Source organism: Epinephelus moara, chromosome 2 (assembly GCF_006386435.1).
Source record: "Epinephelus moara isolate mb chromosome 2, YSFRI_EMoa_1.0, whole genome shotgun sequence".
Taxonomy (NCBI): Eukaryota; Metazoa; Chordata; class Actinopteri; order Perciformes; family Serranidae; genus Epinephelus; species Epinephelus moara.
Window position 1 is genome coordinate 27,938,048 of NC_065507.1, and position 19,608 is coordinate 27,957,655.

The 19,608-nt window shown below is 39.7% G+C and overlaps 1 protein-coding gene across 1 annotated transcript; it reads right to left on the reverse strand.

Moving 5' to 3' along the window:
* Positions 1–1,316: 1,316 nt before the first annotated feature.
* On the reverse strand, positions 1,317–18,581 carry tada2a (transcriptional adaptor 2A). The gene is made up of 15 exons (XM_050073764.1): positions 18,533–18,581; positions 17,932–18,038; positions 17,787–17,846; positions 17,585–17,676; positions 15,113–15,270; positions 14,523–14,611; positions 14,268–14,340; positions 14,098–14,161; positions 10,236–10,279; positions 6,555–6,665; positions 4,920–4,991; positions 4,267–4,399; positions 3,801–3,844; positions 2,400–2,479; positions 1,317–1,787 (listed from the first exon to the last, which is right to left on the reverse strand). Exons 1-15 carry the CDS (start codon positions 18,555–18,557, stop codon positions 1,602–1,604), a joined length of 1,338 nt encoding a protein of 445 aa, XP_049929721.1. The 5' UTR covers positions 18,558–18,581; the 3' UTR covers positions 1,317–1,601.
* Positions 18,582–19,608: the final 1,027 nt, after the last annotated feature.

Consider the following 19,608-nt stretch of genomic DNA (forward strand, 5'->3'; position numbering starts at 1 on the left):
AAAACAATCAGCTCAACACTGAATCTCACGAATCTACACTCAGACCTCCAGATCCATCATCTGCAAACATGTAGTGCTCATTCATAAATGGGAATCCATGATCATTTACTTTATACATCTTGTTAGTGTAGTTTAAAGCTGCTGAAAGAGCAACAGATGATCAATATATTGAAGCTGTTTGTCTGGTGTCATGGTTGATTCATATCTATTGACTCTCATGCTTGTTCATATCAGCATTGTTGAGATAATGTGTGCGGTTTTGTAAACCAAGTCTGCCGTCTAACATTTGATAACACACAATTTTGCATGTGTGTAATTTCCTAATCATTTCCTTGGAAGTTTCTTAAAAGAACGATTTGTTTTGTCACCAATTATGGGGAAAATACAGAGAAGGGCGCTTTGGTTATTAAAATGTAATTAGTTAAGTTTTAGACCAATTTGTGATTCCAATAGAAATTTTCTTGAAAGAACTGCTCAATTTAAACTAAAGTAAGTAAGCATGATTTGTTAAGTTCGTCTACAGTGATCGCCACACTGAACTGCCATGTTTCTACAGTAGCTCAGAATGGACAAACCAAACACTGGCTCTAGATAGGGCCATTAGAGCTTTCACCTCTGCCCCATAGTTAGAGGCCCCTCTGCAACAAGCAGTAACTGAGTCACACTGGGTCTGTTTGTTGAAAATCTCCTCAACATCTGGATCTTAAGTTACCTGAGAAAAGAAGCGAGCACACATTAGCAGGTGGTGGATGAGTCACCTGCACCGACATGCTAAACAGCATAGGAGTTACATTGATTTATAACATGAAACTGCTCTACCAGTTTTAATCTTCTGGTCTGTTTGTTTGTGAGAGGAAGCGACGTCTGCAGGTGATTCAGTTAACAGTAAAAACATCCTGAACAATAAAGGATGATAAAACACTAAAGGAACTCAATCTGCAGTTCACCGCTAGACTTCACTAAATCCCCCTAAATCTTACACACTTCACCTTTAATTTATAATTTGAATCTTTATCCTCCATATATATTGGATTGTATGCCTGAAGACATATTTCAAATTTTTGCTTGTTCAGTTTAGCACTGACTAACAGACTCTCCAGTTAGACTACTATTTGACTGGAATTGATGAATGACAACACAGTCTCTGTTTGTCTTATAATTAGTGCAAAATTACAGTGTGTTTTCCCCCTTAAAAATGTCTTAGGAATTTACAATACATATCAATTAACTACAACTAAACTACAGGACCTGTAAGATAAAGGGTTACCAAACATTTTCATAACAGTAGGGCTAATTCAGATCAAGATAAAATATCAACATACACATAAAATTGTTTTTTCATAAACATTTTATAACAGGAGAAATAAATACATCCTCATTTCAGTATGAGCACCTGTTCTTCTGACAGAGAATTATACAAACTACTTTAATACATGTCAAACTCAATAACACAAACAGACCGTCCAAATGTTACAAAATTTCAAAGGAGCAGCAACAAACTGAACCTATTACGAAACACAGGCTTACGATGTTACAAGATAAGGGGAAAAAAAGAACCACTGACCACAATTCAGTCTCTTCTGTGGTCAAATCAAATGCTCCTAGGCCTTAGTGATGTAGCCCTCCTTGATGAGGAAATCATAGATTTTGCGCGTCTTGTTGACGTCGATCTTGATCAGCGCACGGGCCTGTGCTAGCCGCAGCCCGCCCTGCCGTCTGCACTCATTCAGCAAGGCCTGCTTGTATTCCAGGTAGGCTCCTGGCACCAGCCGCACCACCTGGCATAACTGCAAGCACAAAAGAAATACAAGGGTTAGTAAGAAACATTTAAAAACATTAATGGAATTTTTTTATTGATATTCATAGTCCCCAGAGAAAGAAACCTACTGACTGTGATCCTCTGACTTTTTAATTAGGTATCATTATCGGATCAAAATCTTAATATGTCCCATACTTTGGTCATACCTGCTAATTAGAAAGGCTAACATGCTAAACTTAGATGGTGAGCATGGTAAAAATCATACCTGCTACATATCGGCATGTTAACTTTGTGACTGTGAGCATGTCAGCATAGCGATGTTAGCATTTAGCTCAAAGCACCATAGCAAGGCTGCAGACTGCTAGTCATGTTGGATACCTGACACAATCTCAGCTGCTCTATTTTTACACCTGCTTTTAAGAGGCGAGAGTTTTCTGTCCTTAACTGACTGTGACCTTAATAAAACCAGTGCAATACATAATAAACTGTCGACCTGTCTCTGCCTACTATTTGCATGATCCTCCCTTAAAGTATAGAGGGTATAAAGTGTTCTGCTTTTGTAACAGCTCAACACAACTTATTTCATTTGAAGCATACTGAGGTTTTTTTGGGGGGGACAGATAAAAGAGAGCTTCTTCACCTCTTTCTCCCGCTCGTTAAGTTTCTCCGTCCCCGGCAGCCCAGTCAGGTTGAGAGGAGGGGCGCTCCGCCTACCTGTTGCTGTGGAGAAGAAATGAAACAACAGTCAAACACATGTCCAGCACCACAGCGTCTGTCTGCACTACAAATAAGAGAACAACAGTAAAGGGAAGCCTGACCAAAGGGTGAAGGAAGGTGGTAGGAGGCAGATGCAGATGGTATAACAAAACATGTTTTAATCATAACATGCCTTGTGATAGTATGCCTCCACGAACCGGTCAAGTTGCAGTTACTTTACTTTATGTCTGTGAAAACATGGCTGCTTCACACACATCTTCCCCCCAGCAAAACAGATGATCTAAACAATCAGCAGTTTCCAGGTTGACACGCAAGACGAGTGTCACCAATTCAATGTCGAAACAAATGCCTCCCCTTCTGTTCCTGAGTTATGATGCTGAATAATAGCCAGAAAAGTGTTTTATGAAAAATATTATGATGTCACAGTGAAGTTGACCTTTGACCTTTTGGATATAAAATGTCATCACTTAGACATTTTATCCATTTAGACATTTGTGTGAAATGTCGTCAAAATCAGCGCATCAATTTCTTGTTTTAAGGCCGTAAACATGTTTTGTGAGGTCACAGTGACCATCAAACTCTAAACAGTTCATCCTTGACTCAAAGTGGACGTTTGTGTCAAATTTGAGGAAATTCCCTCAAGGTGTTCTTGAGGTATCGTGTTCATGAGAATGGGACAGACATGTAGACGGACAACCTAAAAACATAATGCCTCCGGCCACGGCTACTGTTAACTCGGAACAACTGAACAAACTCAACTCACAGTCATGCAACGTATACTGGCTTAAAATCATGTGCACACAGCTACACACTGACGTCCAAACAAACAAAACCTAAACATACCTGCAACCAAACATGAATCAAAACAGAAAGAAACCCGGGATAGTGTGTGACTGCATGTTACAGATCAATGGTGGAACTGTGACTAAAACAAACAATTAACAATCATTGCTAAATTAGTGAGCAATACAGCCGTTATGGTGAAAACGGGGACAAATGGCGTTTTCTCACCCACTTTGTCACAAGCAGGCTGACAACATGCAGTTAATTCCTTTGCTTGGAGGAGACAGGGGAACAAATATTTACGGTGTGCAAACTGTGTAAATATAGCCGTGTGGGAGTGTGCGTCCCATTTGTGCTCTGGAGGTTAAAGAAAGGCAACTAATTTGAAAGGGAAAAACAGCAAGATAAATATGCATGTAGGGGCCTATTTTTCGAGTGTATTTATGGAGGAGCATCTGCATTAATGTGACTGTGCCTGGGGCCATGCCAGAACTACAGAGAGGAGCGAGTACAGAGGGAAAGGTGGGGAGAAGCCTCGTACCTGACACCGTGATTGTTGTGACAGCTGGAGTGATGCCAGCATCTCTGTAATCAGAAAGAAAAGTGTTAGCGATTCTACAAGCTTATTTATATACACACACGTCCCACTTACACATAGCATTTCTGGGCTTTGTTCACTATTCTCACTCCAGGATCGTCATCCAAAAAAGATGAATCACTGCATTCAAGATTTTTTAAAAGGTGGAATAATTAGAGGAGCTTGGATACCACCCAGAGAAATTACTTTGGATGAAAAAACAAAAAAAACCCAAGAGCAGCGGCACATTAAAAAGACTAAAAATACCAAGGAGACTGGAGTTGAAGTGGGATGCACAGTAACATAAATGTCTGCTCTGTTCGTCTCAGCACGGCTGGTGCTGAGTGCGGTGAGGGAGGTCAGCGTCTCAAGGGAGCACGACTCCACCAGCCCTTCTATTACACCCCGGATAACAAGCAGGAGGTCTCACATTGCAGCCTGTTTGCTGAGCCACTGCTGGCAGGCTCTGCCATCCTGGATGTACTGCAGCACGTCACACAACATGGTCCGCTTCCTCCGCTCCTCCTCCCGCATCCGCTTCACCCGCTCGTACACCTTGGCACCTGAGAGGTGGTTACACAGAGAGGTCAGCGGAGACATCATGGAAAAGGATTTTTTTAAAAGTATGTTGTGTCACATGGGTTCAGAGTCGTGACTAATATTCTGAAAGTGATGATGGGCAGCGTCCAGGTGAGACAACTTTGTTTTGAATGAATTAATAAGGCTTAATTTACTGAAATAATTCATTATGTAAAAGGGAATATTCAAATCTTTTAATTATTCTGGCAGCAGCTCCCTGATATCATTCCAACAGTAGCTGATACAGCAACTAAAGAAAATATTCAGTGCCTCTGAGTGCCATGCATCAACAAATTAGCCAAACATTATAATTCCCAAAAATGATCCAAAGACCTGATACAATGTGCTGCTGCACATAACAATAATTAAACCGGTCTGAAGCCAAACTCAGAATAAAGACTTAAGCTCAAATCTGAATATAAATACATCCTCCCTGCTTAGGCATGCAACTTTTAAAATGGAGTTGTGTTAAACAGAGGAGTGAAAAGGTCAAACCAGACTCACTGCAGAAAGACTTGATCCCTGCTTTTCTGTACTCCTGCAGCCTGCGGATCTCTCTCCTCAGCTCAAACTCCACTGCAAAGACAAGGAGATGAAGGCAAATCTGAACGAACGGTTACAAAGATGTCAACCTGAACTCTGTCTCTCACTGCCACAGCAGTCTCACCAGTCTCAACACAATGAATAAGCATTTGGCACCCCTTAGTCTCAAAAGAAGATGCAAATTTCAAGCCATCGATGTCTGTTTATACGTGTGTACGTTGGTTTACACAGTGTGTACGTTGTTGACCGATATAGGTAAATTTAAAGGAATATATTGACATGGCGGGAAACATGACTATCTGCTTCCTGTTGGAGAGTTAGATGAGATGATTGAAACCACTCTCAGGCTAAAATGCTGTCTTCAAAAGGAACTCATGAGCTTGCAGTTACAACATGGTAAGTTGCGTTCAAGATATACTTGCTGTTCATGTGGTAATGTCCTAAGAACACCACTGATTGGCAACAGCAACATGGTGGCTACTGTCAGGGTCTAGAATCCACTGCGGCTAACAATTTAGCAAGCTATCTTAACCTCCTGAGACCCCATGTCCTCAAATGAGGACATCACATTTTGAGTTTACTTGACTTGATACTTAATTCTACTTAACTTAGACCTGTTGTCCTCATTCTTGGACACTTTTTTGTGCCATCAAGTGGTAGTAAGACCACGACACACTAATCCATGTAAAAACAAGATGACAGCCATCTCTGCTGAGTCAGTCTGCAACAGATCCCGACACAAAAGTGGACAAGGTCTAAAACCTGATTACATTTTATGGTTGAAACTTGTTTATTTATGATTAATAATGTTTGTGGTTTGATATGGCAAGACACTGTTAATTAGGAAGTACTCATTTGAAGACATTGGGACTTTAATATCATCTCGTTTGAGGTCATTGGGACTTAATTTTTGTTGACAATGCTTAGTTTATTATACTTATCGGGTCCTATTGATCCCAAATAGCAAGAAATTAAAAATGCATGCCAAACAAAAGTGCGGGTCTCAGGAGGTTAATGCAAGAAATGCAAAGACATAATAACAGAAGAAAAAGATGAGGCTGTTGGTAAATAAACATTTTCCTCAGACATATACAACACGGAGGAAAAACTCTATATGACGGAAATTACAATATATCAACTTACCATCCATAAAAAAGTGAACTTCCATGGCCTCTGTCATTTCTGAAGGTGTCAGCAAATATTTGAAAGCAGCATAAGAGTGGTTTCAATCTTCTCATCTAACTCTCCACCAGAATACAAATGAGTGAATTTCCCAGAATGGGGAACCTTTACTTTTAGGAAAAAACCCAAAGAAATGAGTGAAGTAATAACACAGAGCTGTGCTTTTCAAAACCATCAAAACTCAAAATGAAAGAATATCTTTTATAAAAATGAATTTCAGATAGCTGCCCCATTTGTACACAACCATTCGTAAACACACAATCTCCTAAAAGAATAAATAAAAAATAACTTCGTCTGAAACCACAGTCACCCAGTTATGTCGAGGCACTCTGGCAGGAACTGGTTAAATTAATTCTCCGTGTTTGTGTGACTGACTCTCAGAGCCTATCCATGTGTACTCAGCCAGATACTAACGTGCATGACTTTCGATGAATTTGTCATGTTCAATCGGTCCAACCACTCTGGCAAATCGTCTCATGACGTCATAAAGCTCCTGCACCTCCTTTGGGTAGCATCGCTCCAGCACTGACAGAGAGAGAGAGGAGAGGAGAGGAGAGAAGTGAGTGGGCAGCAGATACAAACAAATATAACACAGAAATATGAAAGAAAAATCCACCCCCTTAGATACTTTTACACATCAATAGTTGATGTGATTTTTATTGCATTTGAGGAAGAAGGGCAGTAATTTAGTTTCTGTCTGTTTACCTGATTTCCCACAAAGTGCACTGTCTACTTCACCAGCAGCTCTGAATCAACACTGGATTTATATTCATGTAAATATTACTAGTATCTGTTTTCACAGTCATTCTGTGCACTACTTTATGATCTCCTGAGGCTGCAGTCTGGGAGTTCCAGAACGTAATGTATGGACCTGTACGTTTTAATTTACTCCTGGTATCTTGGCACACTATGCACTGACTGTACATTTGACAAATTAAACAGAACCTTACTCCCTCTATAAACTCAGTTGTGTATATTGTTTTTGCAGTGTTTAACACAAGATTGTTTGCTAGCGTCTCTGAATGGCTGTACTTAAGCCAAGCTGTGCTTTGAGCCAAATGTCAACATGCTAACATGCTGATGCTAAGCAACCAACCAGGCCCAGATCCTGTTTATCTATATATATTAAGAACATACAGAACAAACACATACATTTTTTTCTATTACACACTTAATTTCTAGGCTAAAGATTCTTATTTTCTCATAATTCCTTTTTTTCTGTAAACACGTCAGGCCTATTTAATTGGGAGCCTGTGGGTCACATCGGGCCCAGAAGCAACCTCAGGGTGGCTGAGCATACATAAATCTGATATATCGATGTGACTACATATGTACTCTATATATAGTATCTGAAGTAGATAACAAGTGAGCCATCTTGCCTCCGTCTTGTCAATATTGAGTTACACACGAGCAGTACCGATTGGGCAGCATGCTACAGATCAGTAGAGCAACACTGCCAATTATAGCTTAAACAAATCAACATTTTATCATGTGATGCAGTCCAACCACACTTAAACGTTTTTCAAAACATTCTTGGCTGCAGTCAAATCATCAAAAAATACATCATATGTCTTTTCCTAAACACTTTTCTTTGACCTCAGTGGAAAACATCATGAGCGAGCAGCAACCTCTGGGAATGAAAACTGAAGCCAACACGGAAGCGCCAAAACTGTAGTTCTTTGAACAGCCACATGAGGCTGGCTCCAGAGGCCAGTCAGTGCTCATAGACCCCCATGTTAAAATTCCCAACTTTACAGCCTGATGTAAAAAGGTTTTGGTTACTATAGCTAATTTCCCCCTTCATGACAACTGTACGTGGGGTGAATTTTCATATAATACTAATGTTACATTTAATCAAGGCTCAAGGTTACTCTTAATTAACAGCGAGCCTCTTCCAGTTACAGGCTGTCCCCTAATAGTGTCCTCGACCTCTCAGTCAGATCCGCCCTTCGCTCCTCAACAGCTCCAACCTCTCACCCAAATATTTGCATGTCTGGTTCCAAAGAACCAAGATGGCGACGGCTGAAATGCCAAACACAAGGCTTCAAAACAGGAGTCCGCAAACCAATGGTTGATGTAACGGTAGCTATGTCCAATATTTTTACAGTCTATGGTCATGAGGTGAGGTGTGTGTGCATGTGTGTGTGTGTGTAGGACAGAGAGGTAAGGAGATACTGGTAGAGATAGTGCGCTGTTGATCACTGTCAATGCAACTTGCATTGATAGCTCTTTTTTATTCTGTTTGTGCGCTTTGAGGTGTACCAGGGTCAGATATGTGACCAAAAACATACATTTATTTCAAAAGTGAAATGATAAACATTACTATTTTTTTTTTACATTTATTTGCATTTGTTTAAAATGAGTCATTACCAAAAGCTAAAAAAGGCTTTGAACAGGCTGCTGAAAATGTCTGACTCATCTACATATCCTGGTTTTAAAATCTGGCCTGATTGAATTTGTAACTGAATAGCCCTGGTTTACTGTACTTGGTAAATAATCCTAAAAATCAGATCTCTGTCTAACAATTACTGAACACTGGTACTGAATGGTAATGGTTTACCCTGGCTTCTATTGGTATTTTACAAGTTATACAACATCCAAAAAGAGCCCAGAGATTCTAGTTTCACTGCAAATTGCAGACATTTTAGTAAGTGTTAATCAGAGCCAAGTGTTCTAAATTTAGTTTTGTTTTACTAATTCAGAGCCTGTTTGAAAAGCACATGGAAAATGTGATAAAACATCAGATAGAGCAACATTTCTGCATCAAAAAGCAACACCCCCCCTCCCGAGACTCACTCCGCAGACTCGTATTCACCACCACTTAACTCACTCTACAAGCATACACACTCTGAAGAGCTTGTTGTGTTCATTTCAAAGCAGCGCCCGTGTTGCTGAGTAACAGACAAGTGTCAAAGCCAGGGAGGAAAGCTGTCGTGTGGGTGCGAGAGGAGTGGTTGTGTGTGTCGGTCAAGTTCCTTCATCAGGCTCCTGCATGTGAGCGCTAATGAGCAGCTGCCGTGTCAGGCCAAACACATGAAATCATGCTCTTAAACAAAACTGTGGACGCACAGAACAATGTCGTCTCTAAGGAGACATCAACACTGGACATTTGTGTGGTTGCACACAAACACTGGCTGCAAACAAAACAACACAGGCCGGATTCGTTTAATGTAACAAGCCCTTACAGGACTTCAGACAGACTGCTGCCCTAAAACAACAATGCTGGTCAATCTGCCTCCAGCACTCACCGAGACATGATACTGTGAGCCTCGCAGGCTGAGATACTGCCTCCATTATTGCGTGTGACACACACATGAACACATACACACACACACACACACACACACACACACACACACACTGCAGAAACAGTCTTTGACAGTCTCCATGACAACCAGTCTGCAGCTCTACAGTTACTGAGTTCCCTTTTGTCTTGAAAGACTGGGGAGATAAGAGAATGGAGGGAAAAAGGTAGGAGGGCTAACTGGAGGCTGGAGGATACATAAATAAAACATGAGGGGAGAACTCTTCAACTCCCAAACCACAGCCAATTTCACACAACACGTGGACATATAACGATGGGCTGGGTGGTCGGACGTAGTGGTTTTTTTTTTTTGGTTTTTTTTTAAAGATAGCCCCATTGCCGTCTGTCTGACCTCTAATGCAAAAACCCAAGAGATGCAACGAATTACATTACAGAGCTCGTTGAAATCCAACCTGTGACAGGTGGATCAATAAACGAAGCCCCCGAGCATTTCAGTCATTATGCTGCCATAATGACTGAAATGCTCGGGGGCTTCGTCGACTGAAGTGCTCATCACACCAGGATCTATTCACAGCGAAGCAATTATGCTATGGCACACTCCGGCACACAGACTATTCCCAACCTTGATCGTAAATACGAGCCCCGTCAGTTGCCACACTTCAGCTACCCGAGGGGCCACAGAGGTTAACGGTGGTTATTACATCGGAGTTGTTTGCATGCGTCCATAGAAATGCTCAGCAGCGATTTGGCTGCTAGATATCAGATGCCTCCCTGAGTTGCTATGAATGCTGTCGCAGCCGAGCCCGTGTAAGTTTCACGAGGGGACTCACTCTGGAATTTGCGCAGGTTGATCAGTCCATGGTCTCGGATTACCCTGGAAGAAATGAAGATTTATTAATATGCAAATTAATATTCTGATTGCCGTGTCTCTGCAAAATGAAACCTGGCATTAACCCATATGCAATTATCTCAGCTGCTGCAGTCTATAATATCATCATGGCATTGAAAACCCAANTTGCTTCAAAGGTTTTGTAGTGGGCTTCTTTTCAAAGTGCACTCTAAGTTCAGGGTCAGCATTCAGTGTCTTGGCCTGTGTAAATAGTTTGGAAGCCTCACAGACAAGCTACAAGCTATAAGAGATACACTGTGGATTACAGAAGGAGGAGGGGACTAGGAAACAGTGACACATGCCTACCCAGCCAGAAATGCCATTCCAACGTGCTCGGAGAACACAAACTCATTAAGTTGATTTAGTGATGGATTTATTACAGCAATGACTAGATGTGGATGTCTACGTATGACCGCTCACAGTCTGAAGGTGGAGGAGATTCTCTAGGAGGAGTACCACATGACAACAATTTATTTTCTAGAAAACAAACGAGAAGGGGTGTAACGATTCATTTTTACAACGATTCAATTCATATCATTTTCCATGGTTCCGATTTGATTCAAGAACGATATTTGGCTCATCTAGAACGATACGATTCGATTCGATTCAAGGGCTAGAAATCGATTCAGTAACTTTTTTTGTTTTTCCAAAAACTGAACCAGTGTGACTGTGAAATACATACCTGAATACTGTGGACAGTGCAGGGGAGTTTTTTCTTGAAAGAGAATCAGGGATTAATTAATTTTGGATATAAATAAGTAAACACAACGATTAATGGCAAAAACATTCACCTTTTATTAAATACTATAACTATCACAAGTTCAGAACCTGCTGATCAAAAGACAAAAAAAGTGTGATCAACATTCCTCCAGGCTGAATTACAACTGAACAGTAGGTTTCCCTGCTACTTCTCTTGTGATTTTCAATCAGTATAAGAGGAGTACAATAATACACAAAAATAAAGTGCAACCTTACCTATCAGGTTGAATGGACAGTAGTTTTCCCTGCTTCTTCTCTGTCATTTTACTCTGTACACATTCGACAGACAGCCACCGACTTGTCCATCCGCCTCCTCTTTGCTGTTAGCCATGCTTCGTTTTGTTTTGAGTCGGCACTACCGGCACATGCCGATGACGTCACACTCAGGGAGAGTGAAGCGAATCGAGCAACTTTACGATTAGAAGTGATAAAAATACATGTATATAACGTTGTCGTGCTTAAATACAACGCACAAATGCTTAGTAATCGATATAATCAATTTTTGACCTTGTAAATCGATTTCACAGCGATATCGTCATCAGTGAGGGACAACTTGCCAAGGCTCTATCGATGCAGTTAGATTGTAGGAAAATAAATCGATGCATCGATGTAATCGATGAATCTTTACACCCCTAATATATGTCAATGATGGTAGACTAAATAATAGAACCCCTCTGAGTAAAACGCATTCCAAATCAACACCTCTCTCAAAAACTGAACATTATAGCCTTCATTAGGAGAGGATCATACTGAGGGACAGTTGTATTAGATTGCAATAGTTTTGGCTAAGTGTACCTACTACAGTTTACTTAGTTAGCATAGTTTTGGACTGTTGGTCAAACAAAAAAAGCAGTTTGAAGAGGAGACCTGAAAAATAATGGGTAGTTGCTATGCTATTTGCCTCGTTTATAGGGGTGTAAAGATTCATCGATTACATCGATGCATTGATTTATTTTCCTACAATCTAACTGCATCGATAGAGCCTTGGCAAGTTGTCCCTCACTGATGACGATATCGCTGTGAAATCGATTTACAAGGTCAAAAATCGATTATATCGATTACTAAGCATTTGTGCGTTATATTTAAGCACGACAACGTTATATACATGTAATTTTACCACTTCTAATCGTAAAGTTGCTCGATTTGCTTCACTCTCCCTGAGTGTGACGTCATTGGCATGTGCCGGTAGTGCCGACTCAAAACAAAACGAAGCATGGCTAACAGCAAAGAGGAGGCGGATGAGCTGGGGATTTTCAAGCCGAATTTGAAGTCGAGTGTGTGGAAACACTTCGGTTTCTGCAAAAAAGGAGGTGTTCTGGACAAGTCGGCGGCTGTCTGTCGAATGTGTACTGAGTAAAATGACAGAGAAGAAGCAGGGAAAACTACTGTCCATTCAACCTGATAGGTAAGGTTGCACTTTATTTTTGTGTATTATTGTACTCCTCTTATACTGATTGAAAATCACAAGAGAAGTAGCAGGGAAACCTACTGTTCAGTTATAATTCAGCCTGGAGGAATGTTGATCACACTTTTTTTGTCTTTTGATCAGCAGGTTCTGAACTTGTGATAATTATAGTATTTAATAAAAGGTGAATGTTTTTGCCATTAATCGTTGTGTTTACTTATTTATATCCAAAATTAATTAATCCCTGATTCTCTTTCAAGAAAAAACTCCCCTGCACTGTCCACAGTATTCAGGTATGTATTTCACAGTCACACTGGTTCAGTTTTTGGCAAAACAAAAAAAGTTACTGAATCGATTTCTAGCCCTTGAATCGAATCGAATCGTATCGTTTTAGATGAGCCAAATATCGTTCTTCAATCGAATCGGAACCATGGAAAATGATATGAATTGAATCGTTGTAAAAATGAATCGTTACACCCCTAACATATATGGGATGGGCATTTAGCTGATTATCTAGAAGTTTTCGGACTATTTTTGTTTTGATGATCTGAACTTTAAAGGCATACTATGCAGGAATTGTCTGTTACCGCTTGTAAACGTATTGCCAGTGAAAGCTTAAGCCCCACATATACTCTCATTTTGGAAAGAGCTTTGTCTACTTGGCATTTCACCTCCCTATATTTGTGTTTTTTTGGGCTGTGTCCGTGATTTTCATAGCTTCCTCTTGGATGCATGCTGCTTACAACCTAGCACCTTGTCGCTACCTTTCTATTAAGTCCTGACCTCACCTGCACGCCTTGCCCAGGAGCGTCCGAGTAAACAAGTTAAATCAGAAGAAAGAAAATACAGGCAGAAGACAGAGTCTTTGCAGATAAATACACTGCCACACACTTCTAGTAGGTCATAAGTGATGACTGAGAGAGATTACTTTTGTATGAGTTTTTAGAAAATCCTGCACAGTATGCCTTTAAACTTGAAATGTCTTATAGACAGACATTTTTTTGTGTGAAATCTAAATGCAAAAATTCTCCAACATACATATTCTATAGGCTTTAAAACATTTTCCAAACTCTCCTATAGCGAGGACGATGACCTGAAACCGGGTCACAATGTCACAGTGTGACATGGAGAATGTTCACCAGGAGACAGACACATTTTCGACATTTCCAAAAATATTCGAGGCTTGAATAGAGGTTCCCGCAGCTTGTAAGTGGCACCTGAATGACTCCCTGTGGTCTGTAATGAGAGCCTGAAAAAAGGCTTGAATATGCAATTATAATCACTCTGCTGACTCTGAAACAACCCTAGTCTCCCAGGACTTGTGTCTTTAGAGTGCTTATAACAAAATAATAATGCAGTTTTGATTAGAAATTATAAATATATTAGCATTCGAATTTGAATTCATTAATATTAGGAAGATACAGACAGACGTTTTAAAATTGTTTGCCTTGTTATTTTTAATTTAGTATGAAATGCATTTATTCAGCCTGAGAGCATAACAAGTATCTGAGGGAAATAAGGCTCTAAAAGGTCACTACAGAAGCTTATAGTGCCATCTACTGACAGACAGGGGTCATTACATGATGCCAAATACATCAACACCTTTTATTACTCGTTTAATGGGGAAAGAAGGACCTACTTTTTCCTCCGTTGTCTCTCCTTTAGTCTTGAATGATATATATCGACAACTGAAAGCTTGAGTGCTGAAATAGAACAATACACATAAGTAAATGTTGAAGTTCACACTGCTATCTTCCATTTTATCAATGAAAAACAATCAAAAAAAAAGTCTATTAACATTCTACTCACCACGAAGAATGTCTGAATCATCATCCACAAAGTCGATGTCCTTCAAATCCCATTCTGCATAGTTGTCGAACTCCTAGCAGGACAGCAAAAAATAATGTTCAAGTTTGATTTTAATTCACATGATCTCATGACTCACTGCTTCAGTAACATTTATTAATTAGTCATGTAGTTTGCGGACATTTCGTTTGTTTATTTATGTTGACAGGCTATATTGGCACACAGATGATAAACTACAGGACACATGTATCTCCTCACCTCCATGAAGTCTGCTCTGGCAGGCATGTATCCAGCCATATCTCGAGACAGAACCGAGTCAAATGTGGGCCGAGGAGGATCATCGCTGGCTGTAATATCAGAGAGATACAGTATATGCACACTGAAAGTTGAGCATATTCTTTGTGTTTTGCTTAAAAACAAAAAACGAGCCACCTGCAAAGGTCTTTCAGCAGTCATTAAGAAATATCAGAAATGTAAAAAAAATCCTCGCTCTGCCTCAAGTTTGCCAACTGCTGCGTGAACATGACAGCGAAATGTTTGTCGAGGTCTCAAACGCTGCGACAGATGGAGACCTAAAGCCCTCTGGAAACTGCGAAAAGTTCCTGACGCACCAACTGCTTCTGTCCAACTGGTCCATGGCAAAACTTTATATGAATACTGTTTAATATTTAAGCAGACAGGCCCATAGCTGGGAGGTGGCAACACATAACTAAACCAACTAATATCAAATGTCTCTTGCTGAACTTGAGTGGAGATGTGGGTACGGAATAACTTCACTGATTCTGTTGTGTCTTGCCTGTCACATTAGTAAAAACAAAATGAAGAAGGCAGATAATGTGGATACTGACGTTTGAAAGGAATGGCGCCCTCTGCAAAGCGAGAGTCTTTTGTTTTGCGGAGGCTGAGCAAGGTGGAGGAGAAGAGTGGGTTATTGATGAAATTCTTCATATAGTGGCTCTCGCATTCCTCTTTGGTTTTAGTGCGCATCTGATATGCCACATCCTGCCTGCGGGAGAAAAATTATACAAATAAAAATTGTTAGTGTACAATGATACCTCAAAGAAAGTTTGCCAAGTTTACACTATCAAGTAGTACAGCAGAGTGTAAATTAACATGCTTTAGTCATCAAATTAGTAACTGGAAAGGTCTTTAACTCAAGATTACAAGAAATTAATCCTTGTTTTAATGAAAAGCATGTTTCGCTCTGCTGACTCACAGCGCTTCAACGGCTTTTGTTCAAAGACCAATTTCATGATTAAAAAAAAGCACAGACTTAATCATAAATCATGATAAACTTCAACCAGTTGGGCCAGTTTTAACAAATGTATTAATTTCCAATATCCTCATGTCCCAAGACATAATCAGTAATTAATTTTCAGCCAGGAGCAGCACAATAACTAGGTTTTTAAAATCCACATTAAGGGCTATAGGCCAAAGATTTAACATCTTGTGTCAGCAAACAGCAGCCGTTCATCAGGTCACGTAATGTCCTGCAAGTAGTTGTTTTGATATGATTAAATATTTCAATTACGTTTCTTATCAACAATACTTGTAACAAATACTTTTTTTCTCCATTGCAAAGACATATTGCTTGAAATAAGGCTTCATTTCAAAACCCAAAACACACACCCATAACTGCACACTCATACTTACAAACTTAAAACTTCAACATCAGAACAAAACTCTCCACTCCTAACAGAATAACCTTACATCTTAATCAATCTTTGGCCTCACACAGCACACACACGCTATCAAAAACACAAATTACATGACTGTTTGTTACACACTGTGGGGATCAATTAAAAACACTAATCACACTACTAAAATGTTCAGAAGGTTTTCAGAGAACTCTGTAAAATCACAGCACTGACTAACCAGATAAACCTTTCAAGAACAGCCCAGTGAGAGAAATTCAAAACAGTACTGTGATATACTGTATACCACTTACAGTAGATAGAGGGAATACCACTGTATGCTGCTGATCTTTGCGTTGTCACACTGACAGAACATGTAAGGAAGAGCTCATGCACAGTAAAATACCAGAACTCCAGACGCTTTAATTCCAAATGCAGCCAACGTACAGATTACTCAGCATCAGCATTCTCATCATCTCTCCACAGGTGTGGCTCAGGCCATTATGTCTCATAAACATCACACATTATCTTTGCTCTTGCCAGACAGCGTGGGATAATACCCTTGTGTGCCTTATCCAACTCTGGATAGACTCCACAGACACATTATCACAGGCTACCACCATCAGTGGAAATGCTGATGCTTTCAATTCATTGCAAGACTATCTGGTCTTCAACTATTCATGTTTGAATTCCCCTCAAATGGACTGTATCACTGTTACTGTAATCCATATATTCACCAGAGCAGTCTCCTGCTCAGAAGCCAAACATTTCTGCCTTTTCATCATCCATCATCGTGGTAAAAACTACATTGAGAGAAGAGATTCAGTCTATATGTGCTACAGCATTACATGTATCAAAGTAACAATGAGGCAAATGACCTGTTTTCCCTTCTGAAAGAATGGACAATGGATGCAACCGTGTAACAGTTTAGGTTAGGTTGCACTGGCTGTCCAGCTTCTCTAATATCCTTTTATCTATGAGTGCATGATGAACTAGGCAGGCACAAAGTTGTCAGCTTGTCTTTATTGTTGTTGTCTTCCTTTTCCTTTCTGTTGTCTTGCAAATTCTGCACTGCATATCTGTTTACATTCTGCATATCATTTTGTCCTGTGGACTGTCTAGGGACATGCCTCGAAATCCTATTTATTAACCTGTGCAGTTCTGCACCTGGAGAAAGGTCTGGTATTTGTGTTTAAGTTGTGCTAACTTCAGTTAACTATATTGAGAGCATGTGTTTACTGAATGAATACACAGTCCAATGAATGACTTCTTTGTCTGCTTTTGTGTAAGGTTTTGCAGAAAGAGTTTTGAATACTGAAACATGTTTGGAAACAGGTAAATAGTATTTAAAGTTTTGGTAAATGTGTCTTTCCTTTTTGTAGACAGTGTTACAGTTTGGGATGTTTCATTCATAGGCTCAGTTATAGAGTTTATGCGATTGTGAAAAACGGCAATATGCATATCAGTCTTCAAAAATTCTGACCACAGTGTGTCTGCAAATGGAGAGTAATTACATGAAGAATTGGTGGAAAAAAGTGAAGAAGGGACAAACAAACAAGTGGATTGCTGAGTGAAAATATATTTTAACCCCAGCAGGCCATCATTGGGGCAACAACACTTTGATGCCAATAATTTCAGTTTTTACAACCATCTGACCAACAGACTGGCTTACAAGCTCACACTCACCAGTTTCCAAAGCCACAGTCCATGACTGCCTCCAACAGGGCCATCTCTTCCTGTGCCGTCCACCCAGGCTCCAGCACAGGGAAGTCTGATGTCTGTATTAACAGTAAAGAGTGGTGATGAATGGTGTGTGTGTGTGTGTGTGTGTGTGTGTGTGTGTGTGGTGGGTGTATGTGTGTGTGAGACAAGTTTATATTTTACTTACCATGATTTCATATTTGTGATCACTCTCGTGCTTCTTGTATTCAAATCCTCGGGTGAAACACTGAAATAAAAACATTTCCTTTTAACCTGACTATAATCAAGAGCTCTTATATCTGTTTTGTGTAGAACACCTGTCACGTGCTCACCTGGAGGCAGAGTAAGAAAGGTGATGGTCCACATTCTGCACACTTGATGTAAGGCTCAGTGAGATAAGATGAGCATCCTCTGCATGGTGGTTTATCAAAAGGATCATCTGAAATGGACATGTTAGTAAACTCATGGTTAGCTTTATCCAAATGACAGGACACATTATCAGGGTAACATTAGATGTCGTTTACATACTAGATAAGCTATTGAAACAGTGGTCTTTCAAAGCAACCTGCAGTTAAAACCAGCGGATGCTCATGTTGGGCTGTAAACAAACCACCGCTAGCCCCAATGCTAGCTATGCTAACGCTACTCATAAAAGCCAACTAACATTATGTTCAACTTTGTTTTATCTAAGTTTTATCGCGTAACGTATCTGGGTGTTATCCAACATGAAACTACACGATATTCAGCAACAAGATAATATTTCAAAGGCTGACAAATACGCAGAAATGTAACTATAGCTACATGCTAACGCTAGCATAGCAATGCTAGCTGCAGTGTAGTTAATGCGGCTAACCACAGATAACTTGAGAAAGGAGCGACATGTTTAATGTAAAGCTCCAGCGGTTACGTATCAATAACACAACTGATACTTACTACCAAAAGATGCCAGGCGGTCCATTATTGTAATTTTATTAACAAAACTAAAGCCAGAATGAATGTCTTCTTCCTCTTCTTCTGTGAGGTTTAAAAGCAGCAGGCATCACTTTGTGTTACATTACTGCCATCTGCTGGAGGAGATGGAGAGTGCCGCTCAGATTCATGTGTCCTCTTCTTATTCTGGTCTTTATTAACTCATATTTTCTGTTTGCTCCTCACAGTATACTCTCTAAATAATAATAATAATAGTAACAATGATGATGAAGTTGATAATGATAAAAATGATAAAAATAAAAGGAATGCAATATTTCCCCTTATCTCCTGATTCCCCCAAATGCTGTGCTGGCACTCTTTATTGATTGTTGCCATTGTTTTGAGAAGTAAATCAAGTTATCAAGTTTTTCTATTGTCACAATAAACACAATAAGAAGAGAAGCAGTGATTGGCTATAAAATGTTTATTTCTCAGACTCCTGCGAACAAGGTTGATACAAGATTTCTTTTTAAATTAAAATCTTAAAATCTTATTCTAAATGATAATCTAAACTTTGGTTTAGTTTTCTTCACAGAAATTAATGACATGCTGAGATATAGGCCTACTGTATCTGTTTTTGTTTGTTTATTTGTTTGTTTTGTTTTTATTGTCTTGCACACCTTAAAATCAAGAAGGCCTGGCAACCCCCATGATGCGTTGGTGACTTGCAGTGGGAGACAGGACCCCTAGGTTGGGAACCACTGACTAAGACATAAAGTCAGTTTGTGCAGAAATTAGGAATAATACAAAATAGTACATTGAACATGTGTACAGTAATTGCAAAATAAATAAAGTGTAATGTAAACATTAATGCAGGGTGAATAAAATGTCAAGTCCTACCTCATTACTGGATGCATGTGACTTAATACTGAAAAGAGCTGAGACTGAGTAACTACACACTAGAACATTGTTTGGTCTGTTCAATCCATTCTAAAAGCATCAAAATGATGTACAACTCAACAGCTGCTACACACAGCTAAGACATTTAAAGTCTGTATATTTCAGCTCTAGTAATCTGTTAATGTCTCTTTCTATCCATC

Bases quoted from the DNA above. Each gene is read 5' to 3' on its own strand.
- tada2a (XM_050073764.1), bottom strand. From the start codon at position 18,557: ATGGACCGCCTGGCATCTTTTGGTA. The intron at 14,612-15,112 runs GTCAGTATCCAC...CTGATATTACAG, and splicing joins GGGCGCCATTCCTTTCAAAC to CCAGCGATGATCCTCCTCGG. The intron at 10,280-14,097 runs GTAGGTCCTTCT...CATTTCTTCCAG, and splicing joins GAGAGACAACGGAGGAAAAA to GGTAATCCGAGACCATGGAC.